This window comes from Arachis hypogaea, chromosome 9, assembly GCF_003086295.3.
Source record: "Arachis hypogaea cultivar Tifrunner chromosome 9, arahy.Tifrunner.gnm2.J5K5, whole genome shotgun sequence".
In the NCBI taxonomy this organism is placed as follows: Eukaryota; Viridiplantae; Streptophyta; class Magnoliopsida; order Fabales; family Fabaceae; genus Arachis; species Arachis hypogaea.
Genome location: NC_092044.1, coordinates 108979649 through 108992339, shown reverse-complemented (window position 1 = coordinate 108992339; position 12691 = coordinate 108979649). Strand labels below are relative to the sequence as shown.

General features: G+C 34.6%; 1 protein-coding gene across 1 annotated transcript; it reads right to left on the bottom strand.

Moving 5' to 3' along the window:
- Positions 1–7712: 7712 nt before the first annotated feature.
- Positions 7713–11863, bottom strand: LOC112711621 (uncharacterized). Its single transcript, XM_025764315.3, has 2 exons — positions 11520–11863; positions 7713–9530 (listed from the first exon to the last, which is right to left on the bottom strand). Exons 1-2 carry the CDS (start codon positions 11613–11615, stop codon positions 8103–8105), a joined length of 1524 nt encoding a protein of 507 aa, XP_025620100.1. The 5' UTR covers positions 11616–11863; the 3' UTR covers positions 7713–8102.
- Positions 11864–12691: the final 828 nt, after the last annotated feature.

The window sequence follows — 12691 nt, the reverse complement described above, 5'->3', positions numbered from 1 at the left end:
GATGGAGACTAGATGTAGATTACATCGCACCTTGTAGCTGAACCAATCTGGATGTTCTACCTTCTTCCCTTCTGTTTTTGTTACTCAAAAGACAAAAATAAAAATGTCTCTCAATTATTCACGAGACAAAAGTAAAAATATCTCCTAAGTACGTTCGAGAAAGAAAAAGTAATACTTAGTAGAAAAAAGAAGTTAAGATTCAACCCCCTTCTCTTAGCCATTGATAACCATCAATTGGTATCAGAGCTTGGTCTTAAAGAGATCAAACTTTACAACTTAGAGAAAATATCCTGATGGTGAACGACAATTGTTCCAACACAGTGGCTTATACTTTGACAAAATGACAGTCCAACAATAGACCTTCATTCTTCAATGAAAAAAACTTCAACTATTAAAAAGAAAGAATGAAGATCTTTGTTTAGTCACTGAATTACAACATGTGGAAGATAATCATAAATGGTCCTCAAATTCCTACAAAAATTGGCGCTAATGGTGTTGTCACTCACAAAACTGAAACGGAATGGAATGAAGATGACAAGAAAAAGGTGGAGCTCAACGCCAAAGCTATCAACATGCTTAACTGTACTATCTGCTTCAAAGAATACCTAAGGGTATCAAGATGCAAAACAACAAAAAAAATTTGGGACAAGCTTCAAGTCACACATGAGGGCACCACACAAGTAAAAAAAATCAGGATTGGCATGCTGAGCAAAGAGTATGATATGTTCTCTATGAAGGAAAGAGAATCAATTGATGACATGTTTGAGAGATTCTCTATCATCATGAATGGCTTGGATGATATGGGATTACTCATTTTGAACAGGTGCTAGTGAGGAAAGTCATGAGAAGCCTGACAAAAGAGTGGAAAATTAAGGTCATTGTCAACTATAAAAGTAGTAACCTAAGTCAAATGACCTATGATGAACTAAGAGAAAAGTTACTAGCATATAAAATCACTCACATAAAAAATGATGCAAAAAGAAAAGGAGCAGCCCATAAATCTTGCACTGAATCATTGGATGATGAATCTGGTGACTGTTTATCAGATAACGAGTTTGTTTTTTTTTTTTGCTAGGAAGCTTAGAAAGATGATGAGACTTAAAGGAAGAAGCAGAAGTGGCAGCTCAAGAGAACTAAAGAAGAAGAGACTTACAGCTTCTTGGGAGGATCTCAAGATTGACTCAGATGAGGAAGAAGACTCCAAAGATGAAGCATAAATCTGTTTCATGGCTGATGAAGATCAACAAGAAGAGGTAAATTACTATGATTTATCTCTTGATGATTTGCATGTTACTATTGATGATCTCACTCACTATTTTAAAAAATTGCTGAATAAATACAACAAATGCAAATCTGAAAATGAAGTTTTGAAAGTTGAAAATGAGTTTTCTTTTGAAAGAAAACGTGAAGGAGATTAAATGTGTTTTTTATTTCTTTGAAGAAAATAGATTTTTAAAATATGAAATTAAAAAGTAAAAAAAAAAGCACATTATTGATCTCTCTAAAAAATATGTTACTGAAAATAAAAAATTAAATGCAATGATCAAAAGTTTGAATAATGATTTAGTAAAATTTGCATATGAAAAATCATGTTTAGGGTATATAACAAAAATGATGCAATTTTAGAAAAATCACTTGCAAAATTCACAGCATCATCTTCAAAATAAAATCATCATTTGATAGACCTGGTCTTGAATATTCATCTAACATTGATGCTGATTTTGAAAAGCCATATTTTGATAAAAATGCATCTTATTCAAAATCTAAACCTGCTCAAATAACTCTAGTTTGGGTTACATCTCTAACAATGAGGCTGTTTTTAGAAAATTCTTCTATCACAAAAGAGCCTTACATTTTAGAAATCCATGTGTCAAGAAATTCTGGTTTAAGATTTTTTACACAAGGGGGTTTTAATATTAGAGATGGATATTTCAAAAGAAATGCAACCTTTTCAAATACCAAAAAATTCAAATCTTTTAATCACCATCAGCATCATACCTTAAATCTTTTTCAACAACGTGCTCACACAAATCATTGTTTTAATTGCAATAAACTTGGTCACTCTTCTCCCCAATACTTTATTAACAAAAGAGGAGTAGGAAACAAAACATACAAAATTGTTTGTGATTTTAATGCACTTGGGTAACCAAGAAGGACTAACTTCAAAGGATCCAAATTAGTTTGAATACATAAGGTCACTTAAAAGTTTTGTGCAGTTTTACCTAGCATCTAAGAAGAGGAAAGATATGTGATACTTGGATAGTGGATGCTCTAAGCACATGACCGAAAAGTCCACATTCTTCATCAAGCTTGATAAATACGATGGAGACTTTGTGACTTTCGGTGACAATAGTAAATGAAAAATTGTGGGTTAGGTAAGCTTGGTAAGAATTTCTCAACTTTCATTGATGATGTATTTTGAGTTGACGGGTTAAAACACAATCTTCTAGGCATTAGCCAATTGTGTGATTTATGTTGTTTGGTTATTTTCAAGAAATTGGAATGTTTGGTTGTATGTAAAAAATCTGGTAAAATTTTATTTGAAGTTAAAAGATGTAATAATGTGTATGGACTAATCTTAGAGGAACTAAAAGAATAAAATGTAGCTTGTTTTACTTCCATGGAATCTGAGAAATGGTTATGACATAAGAAATTAAAACATGTAAGCATGTTTCGACTTTCTAAGCTTGTGAAAAAGAATTTGGTTAGAGGTCTTCTTAAAATAAGATTTGGCAAAGACATCACTTGTGATGCTTGTGAAGTGGGTAAACAAATTAAAAACTCTTTTAAACCCAATGATGACATCTCAACCAAAAAACCATTAAAAATGCTACATATTGATCTTTTTGGTCCTACAAGAACTCAAAGTCTTGGTGGTAAGCTTTATGACTTAGTGGTGTTTGATGACTATACTAAATTTGGATGGATTCTTTTTTTTGGCTCATAAGAATAAGAATGATGTCTTTCTTGCTTTTTTAAATTTGTGCAAAAAGATTAAAAAAAATTGAAAATAGCTTTCATAATAAGTGATCATGGAAAGGAGTTTAAAAATTAAGATTTTGAAATTTTTTGTGATGAATTTGGTATTTCACAATTTTTCATATTCTAGAACACCTCAACAAAGTGGGATTGTTGAAAGGAGAAATAAAAGCTTTCAAGAAATGACTATGGTTATGCTTTATGAAAATAATATTTTAAAATTCTTTTGGGCTAAAGTTATACTTTGAATCAAACTACCATTAAATTTTTAAAAAAAAAAACCATATGAGCTTTAAAAAAGAGTACCACCCAATCTTAAGTACTTTTATATTTTTTTATGCAAATGTTTTGTGTTAAACACTAAAGATAATCTTAAAAAATTTTGATCCAAAATCTTATAAAGATATCTTTGTTGGATATTTAACCACTAATAAAGTTTATAGAGTTTACATCAAGGAACATAGAATAATTGAGAAGTCCATACATGTCACTTTTTATGATTCTAACTCCATTTCAAGTGTTGTTGAAAAAATTGGTGCAGGAACTGAGATTGCACAAAGTTAAGATAGAATTGAAGAAAAAGACAAACTTGAGCTTACAATGGAAGATGCAGCTCACGATTCTGTAGACCAGAATCTAGGAGACGATTTTGTTTTGTCTCCTCCTAATACAGAGATTTGTGAAAATCTCAATGGAACTAATCCTATTCATACTCAACCTGAAATCACCTCACCAAAATCAAGAGAATGGAAGTTCTTGATAAACTATCCACATGAATTCTTCATTGGAGATCCATCTCATCGAATTACCACAAGATTCTCAAGTAGAAAGAGAGCCGAATTCAATAACCTCGCTCTTTCATCACAAGTGAAACCCCAAAATATGAAGAAAATACTCGAAGATCCCTTTGGATAAAGACAATGGAGGAAGAGCTTATCCAATTTGAGAAAAATAAGGTTTCGACTCTGGTACCTTATTCGAATGGTAAGGTAACAAGTACCAAATGGATCTTTAAAAATAAATTAGGTGAGAATGATAGTGTTGTTAGAAATAAAGCTAGATTAATAGCTCATGAGTTTGATTAAGAGGAAAAAATTGAATTTGATGAGTCATTTGCTCTGATAGTTAGAATGGAAGCAATAATATTATTGCTTGCCTATGATGCCCATAAAGAATTTAAACTCTTCCAAATGGATGTTATGTGTGCCTTTTTTAAAATGGCCTTATTGATAGGGAAGTATACGTAGCTCAATCCCCCAGTTTTGAAAATAAAGATATTCTAAACTATGTTTTTAAATTTTCTAAAACTCTTTATGGTTTGAGACAAGCTCCAAGAGCTTTGCTATGAAAGACTTAGCCCCTTTTTTGTTGAAAAATAGCTTTCAAATGGGTACTACGGATACTACTCTTTTCATTAAAGAATCTAATGATCATTTCATACTTGTTCAAGTTTATGTGGATGACATTGTGTTTAGATCGGCTCATGAAGCCTTGTGTGATGAATTTGAAAAATTAATTATTAGTAAGTTTGATATTAGTATAATGAGAGAACTCATTTTTTTCTAAATTTTCAAATCAAACAAACTCCTAATAGAATTTTTGTATACTACGGTAAATATGACAAGGAGTTAGTAAAGAAATTTGATTTAGAAAATTTCAAACCAATGAGTACACCTATGCATTCAAATTCTAAACTTGAAAAGGATGAAAAAAAAAGATGATGAAACAAGGTATAGAGGAATGATAGAATTTCTTGTATATTTATCCTCCTCTAGATCGGTTATTATTCATAGTGTGGGTATGTGTTCTAGATTTCAATCACAACCCAAAGGAATCACATCTTTTAGCTGATAAATGAATCATTAAATACATTAAAGGCACATCTGACCTCTGTTTAGGGTATTCTAAAACTAATAAATTTTGTGTAAATGGGTATTGTGATGCAAATTTTGTTGAAGATCGTGTGAATAGAAGCAGCATTTCAGGGATTTGTTGCTTTCTTAGACAATCCTTGAATGTGTGGTTAAGTAAGAAGCAGGCTACTATTGCTCTGTTAATAGCTGAGGTTACAAGGAGACAAAATTGGACAGATGATGACTTCCTCTAGGTTCCATAAAGTTCAGACTATGTGTTGATAATTTTAAATGAATTTAGATATGAACTAAATCCTTGGTGGTCAAATGTGTTTCCTTAGAACCACCACTAAGCCCTAGAGAAAGTTGTTTTGTTTTATGAAGTGGGTCTCATTGCTTGTTTTGATCACATACACCAAAAAGAGAAGTATTTGCATTCATCTTTTTTCAAGTCAAATCAGTTTCAAATTCTTTTTAATTTTTGACTTGTCATTTCAAAACTACTTACATTGTTTTTTAAATTCAAAATTCCTTAAATCCCATTTTATTAAATTGGTTTGTGTTTTTAAAGGATTTTTGAGCATCTAAAGCAGTTATTATGACAACTTCTCATCTTCTCCACTACTCCCATTTTTCTTTACATATGAAAAGTTTTTAACTTGTATTTTTGAATATTTTGGTGTTGATCTGAGCAATAAAATCTAAGACAGAATTTTATATCTTAAGAGTAGCGGTGATGTAAAGTAATCTAAAGAAAATGGCACAAAGGCAGCCAAAGACACAGTTTTGGAAGAAGAAAAAGTTTTTTCTTGCAACCGAAAATGAAAAATCTGATGACTAGTCTTGTTTGATGCTGCTGTTTTCTTATAATTTTTTGCACTTGTGGTTAGCATATTGAACTATTTTTTTGGTGTTGAAAATAACCAAAGGGGGAGTAAGCATTGTGTGAAAATAAATTGAAACAGGTATAGTGGTTGAACTTATTATGTTTGAGACTGGCCGCAAATTTTCTTGTTTTAAACCATTATTTCACGTAGCTCTGGTTATGCATATTGCTCTAATTGTGAATATTACTTTTATTTTGTTTTGGTAACTGAGCTTTTGATTAAGGTTGCTCCATGATATTGTTGCTGAAAAACTGTTTCTAAAACATTAGTTTATCATTAGTTTTTGTTCTATTTTTATATTTTTTTATTGAACTCTGTTGGGTGACTATAACTTAGCTTTTACACTTTTACCTGCTCTACATGTTTTGCTTATATTTTTATATTTTTTCCATTTATGCTTCACCAAGGATTATTGAAGAAATCAACTAGGTTACAAGCATCATTCTGAAAAATATGAAAAAGGTGAAGTCAATGAGGGAATCTACGATTAAGAAATAAACTTGGAGGCAAAACAAAAACGCACGACTCAAATTCAAGATTCTTAAAGAAAAAGGTTGAAAGAGAAGATTGAAGGTGTAGTTGCATGTCACTGCTTGTACCCTCCCTCTCCTCTATGAACGCCGCTGCTGCATCTGTGTATTGGGAGAAGAGAACCAACATGTGTTGAAGAAGGTTTCAAGCCTTGGAACTTCACTCCTCTATGGTGAACGGCCAATTGAGCAAGGAGTGAGAGCACACGTTTGGATTTTCATAGCTCTTTGAGCTGTTTATTCTTCTCCTTCATGGCTATCATTGAATATTTATTTTTTTTAGTTTAGTCTGTCTGTTTTTCATTAGTAAAAGACAAAAATGTGAGGTTTTGTAAGGAAAAGTCAATGAGTGAAAAAAAAGACAAAGTTAAAACTTGGAGAAAAAATCATAGTTATCTCAGAAATTCTTTGTATGTATTTCTGTTTTGTTATCATGATTCTGAGGAGATTTCTTTACAAGTTGAGTTTTCACTTTAGTGTTAAAAATTAGGATGAGTCCTAGTCAAGTTCAGGTTGAGATAAAATCTGGACTTGTTCCCTTACAAGTTAGGTTAGTATTTTGTGGTTGAAAGTTATGTTTGAGTACTAGTCAAATTCAGATTGAGTTTAAAATTTGGTCCCAAATAGGATTGGGTAGATCTTAAGAAAGGAATTAGTGTTTGTAATCTGTTAAAAATATTAAAATTCCGTCATGATGGAGATTAAATATAGGTTATATTGCACCTTGTAGCTGAACCAGAATACATCTGGATGTTCTATCTTTTTCCCTTCTATTTTTCTGTTTCTATTACTCAGGAGACAAAAATAAAAATGTCTCTCAGTTGTTCACGAGACAAAAGTAAAAATATCTCCTAAATACGTTCAAGAAAAAAAAAGTAACACTTAGCAGAAAAAAAAACTAAGATACAACCCCCTTCTCTTAGCCACAGATAACCATCAGTTAGTATACATGAAATGTCTCAAGTGGCATGGGGTTTGTTAGTGCTTGTTGCTTGAGTACTATTATAAAAGGCTTTTGTCGGGCACTGAAGATGAGATCACCATAAAAGTTTAATCACTTTCGGTGGTAAGTGGTAACTGAATGAAAGGGGAACCCAACCTCTCATTAAAGGGAAACATTTTATGAAGTAGGGGAACCTTTTTGGGGGAACTTGAGAGACAAGACAAGAAGAAACACCCCCACCATAGTGCATGGCAATAGCACACTACAAGGGTCCCCTCTCTCCTGTCATCTGATCAAAATCTCCTCTTTTTTTTTTTCTTTTTTAATTCAGTTTCCTTCTATGGATTGAAAAGAGATTTTGAATTGAAGCAACAAGCAGACGACGAGGCAGAACATCTTCTTTGCAGCCTTTCAGTTTCAGCAGCATATTCCTAAAGAATCTGAGATTATGTTAGCTGAAATCTAGTCTTTCCCATTTCAAAGCAATGATAAAGGGTACAAATATTGGGTGTAATCGGAGTTTGTATGGAAGAACCACGTAAAATACCAATTATTTTTATTCATAACAACGTAAGAACCCAAAATACAGGTTTCCCAGAAACAAGTGCCAGCAAAAGAAGAAAGAAAAAAGAAAATATACAAAAGAAGAGTTTGCTCATTATTGCACATGTGAATGATACAATAATCTTTGAATCCATAATACGAATACCTGTACCTTGCTATTTCTGTATACTTGCAAAGAAAGTAAAAGGTCTATCCAAATTTAGAATCCATTCTACTGGTCCCCCTACCAACTATTCATTCTCCCCTAGTATTCTACTTTTGGTTCTAACTCCGTAGAGAAATATAATAACCATTCATTTAGCACTATTTCCTCAAATGCACGAGAACTGCTTCCAAAACAGCTTCTTCAGTTGTTTTCTGGCTGCAGCATTGGAAAGAAAGCCCAACTGTTGCTTGATCTACCTTCCTTTCCAGCAACCTTCTTGTTAGTCCACCAATCAGAGCCACTGGCAACAACATCAGTAACACCTTTTCTGCTGTCAAAATTGAACTCTTTGGAAGAATTAGAGGAGTTATGCTTTTCACAGCGACGCTCCTCTCCTTCTCCCGGAGCATTGACTGTCTGATCATCTGAAGGTTTCCCTGAACATAAAGCACAAGTATTGGAGTCTATTTGCATCCTTTCTTTGTCAACAGGGTGCTCACTCACTATACCTTGCGAAGACTGTGATGTGTTTCGCAGCAATGATCCTGCTTTATTTGCAAGACAACGTGCAACATCTTCCCCAGTAAATTCAAATGAAACTCTATGATCAACAATTGCTGGATTAGTTTGGCACCCATTCCCTGAGTTAGCAAGGGATGATGCCTCAGAAATCTGCTGTGAAGCTAGCTGAACAGGTGTCAGAGAGCCAGAACTCAACCTTGAATTTGAACCCGTCCCATCAGGTGTCAAACACCCAGAGCCAAGCTGTGAATCTAGTCTTGAACCATGTCCTGTAACATTTGGTGTCAAAGATCCCGAACCTAGTCTTGAACCATGCCCTGCAACATCTGGTGTCGCAGATCCTGAACCTAGTCTTGAACTCTGCCCGGCACCATCTGGTGTCAAGGATCCAGATCCAAGTCTCGAACTCCATTTACGACCTGTGAAGTGTTCAGAACTCAAGAACTTTGATGATTCCTCTTTATGGAACTCGAGAATTGGGTGTCTATCAGGGAAAGGGGTAGAGCTGCCAGAAGTTGAAATCACTGATCCAGGTGAGATGAGTTGGCCACCTGGGCTTCCAGGATATTGCTGATAAGAATGATAATCATAGTTGAACAATGCAAACTTGTGATTTCTACCACTGTTTTTATGAGCCAGGTCTAGAGAAGATGCCACCAATTGAGCAAATGGAACCTCAGGGGATGATGGTGTTGTCTGATGCACAGATTCAGGAGGCGGAGTAAAAGGAGCAGTAGATGGTTCAGTTGTGAAGTTAGAAAACACAGGTGGTGAGACTAACTGGGTCTCATAGGCATAAGGACCAATGGTAAAGATAGATGCAGGTCCACCAGAAGAAAATGCATTTGCAGATAGAGAGGAGAGTGAGAGCGGCCCAGCTGGTGACTGAATAGCAGATGAAGGATTGGATTGGAAAACAGATGCAGGAGAAGAGGGAGGCACAGCAAATGGCATTACTACGGCAGTTGAAGAATTTGGTGCAGTAGGAGCAGCTTGTCCTGATGGTGCAACAGGTTCAGGAACATTGACAGCATGGCCAATTTTCTTGCTGGTTTTATGAGATCCAAAACACCAATATGAGCTCCAACAGCTTCCCCAGCGTTTTTTCTGCAGTCAATAAAGAAACAGACCTAAGTAGGAAGTTGGAATCATAACATCATCTGTACACACTACTAATAATCTGCTATTTTTAAACAATGCAAATTTTACTGCTTTAGTCTCTGTTGATTTTTGTCCCCAAATTTTAGGTTTTTTTTTTTCTAATTTATTTTCATTCCATGTTAAATGATCCAGACAATAAAGACCTTTTATTTAATAGATGGTCTTAAGCAAAATTCTTCCAATCAATTGAAAGCATGAAGCTGAGATTGAAGAAAATGGATACTTCCAACACAATTAAAACTAGTGAAAATTTTGGACAAGAGTATTTCAGCAGAAATGAAGAGATATTGCTTAAGATAAGCAACATAAATAGGAACACTAAACAGAGAAGAACCACTGTCGACAGGGATTCAGCTTTCAGGGGGGAGAAGTTTTGGAGCTAGGACACAGAGAAGGAAAGTAGTCACCACAGATAAGAGGCCAGGTTATTCAAATTTGGTAAAGCATCCCATAAAACTAAAGTCTTTATTTTGTAAAAGGGGATCAGATTACTTTGTTTCATAATTCATGAAATTGGTTTGGATTGATCAGATTGGCACCTCTTGGAACTGTTATTATGCTTATGCCTAATTAACAGAGTTATGAGCATCAAGTACGTACACTTCAGGAATCTATAACTTGTTGCCTTCAACAATTTACTACTGCAACTACATGGTGCCTCTTGTTCAGGCTTATGTTATCACCATACCCGTTGTAGGGGAAGCAGCAGAATGATTCCCATTTACAACATCAAAGATACTGAATAGTAGTATATTGTAGCACTTTGAATCAGTAACCAAGGATCAATAAGCATCCCAAACAGCCAAACCCACATCTGTATACTGACTTTTTGACAGCATATGGGAGGAACAAACGTCAGCAATCATCAGTAAAAGGTAATGATTGACGCCTTCAATACAAAGTGCATCTGTTGTATCAGACAATTACATTAATTACAAAATCTAAATTAAAAATCCATCTTGATCTGCAACGCTGAACATTGCGAACTAAATTTTAAACCCAGTATGATCAGCACTAGGATGTCCTTGCCTCCAAATTGCAAACATTAAACCAAATCAGCTATCTACCCCTACAACTACAACGTGGTATGCTTTTCTAAGCTAAGAGTCAGAGACCTACCAAGAAAGTGTAGCCATAAGCTTAACTATATTCACTCCATGTGTATAAAAAGGTCTTAAGCATGGATTAAAAAAATGCAGTGTGTTTGATCGGAAGCAGAGAACACTGAGTGAGTCAGATCCAGGGACCACGCTACACCGTGGTATTCAAATCTGCCTAAGAACTATAGACACAGAACCCTGAATCAAATTAAAAAATATTACGGGAGGCAAGGGCAAGAGACTTTGCAGAAGCACCGAAACAAGTTGCAATGTCAAGTTTTGTTCTCCGTGGATATATATACATTTATCCTTCCCTTAATATATCTACTACTCAAAGAAAAGCATGGCTTGAATAACAGCAGTTCAGCAAACCCAGTAGGCTAACACAGAATATCAAGCAAGCTTACAAGTATGCAATATTCATCAATGGAATCGAATCTCCAATACAGAGGTAAACCAATCACAATGCACAGGGGTTAGGGGAAAAAATGTTCACGAAAATTAAGCTCGTATGGTCAATCTAAGAACATGATCATTCCATCACTTGCAAATTAGGAAAACCAGAATTCAATTGGAAAAAAAAAAAAAGATCTGCTTTCAAAACCAGCAAGATCGAAACACCAAGTCCCTGGCTTTTCCAACTTTTTTAGATATACATGACAAGGAACAGTGTGAAATGGAACTAACTAAAGAGAGAAAATAGAAAAAGTGAGCTAGAAAAAAGTGACTAAAAAGATTTCAGCGGCGTAAGACCATAAGGTCAATAAAGAGTAGAGCTCCTAAAAAGAAAGAAAAAAGCATGCATGTATACAGATTACAGAGAGTGAGAATGGACCGGAAGAGAGGGAGGTTGTGGTCTGGATTCGGCGGAGAAGATGACGGAAGCGGCGGCAATGACGGTGTCCCGGGTGGTATTGGTGACGTCAGCCATGAGGATTACGCGGTGAGCGGATGGATGCAGAATTTCCGGCGTGATGGCATCGAATTGAATTGAATGCTGCGTGTGTTGTGTTTGGGGCTTATTTACTTATTGCATCACTATTCACTTTCACCAACACCATTCATGGTAAAAGTTTGAGTGCCACTCTTCTTTACCGATACGATAAGAGGAGAGTTATAATTATTGTATTTCCCCATTTTGGTACATTAATATTGAATGAGTAACTACTAATAATAACTAGTAGTAAAGGAAAGTGGTTATTATTACTTATTAGAATTAGAATGAGATTCTCGTGAAGTGGGTGCACGTGTGGTGCGAAGATCCAATTGGAATGGGGTATCGTGCTTAACTAACCCTCGTGTGCCTGTGACCTGTGAGATTGTGACACACACAACTCAACTCAACTCTATCTTATTTTAAACTTGCACGGGTGCCACTCTCACTTTTTACTCATTCATTCTCCATCTCTTTAATTCATGCCTTTTTCCCCCTCACTCATAATATTCATCTTTTCCTTTTCCCTTCACATTTACCAAAACAAACTTTCACTAACATTAACCTAAAGTTCATTGGATTGTTAGATTTTGCAATATAATTGAACTTATCATTATTCGTCCATCTGGATGATGATTAACCCAAAGTATACTCTAGTAGCCAAGCTAACACCGAACAAAGGTATCAACTATATATTGAAGATTTTATTCACTAAAATATTCATGTAATTATATATCACAATTCACAAGAAAAGAAGCATTCACACACTAAATCAAAAATTGAGACCCCTCATAATTCATAAAGGTAATACTAAGTAGACAAAAAAAATAGGTAGGCAAAATTATCTTATTTAGCATTAATTAATTATCGCAACAATTAATAAATGCTAAATAAAGTAAGTTATAGCTGTGTTTGACTGATTTTCTTTTTGGCTACCAAATATTTCCAAATTCATAATATGTAGATTCCTTTTCACTTAAGGGTGTGCTCTAATAAGTACTTAATGAGATTTTTTCACTTTATAGTAGCTAGTTAAAGGAAGTAACACCCTAATAAAAAATAATTGACTTTGA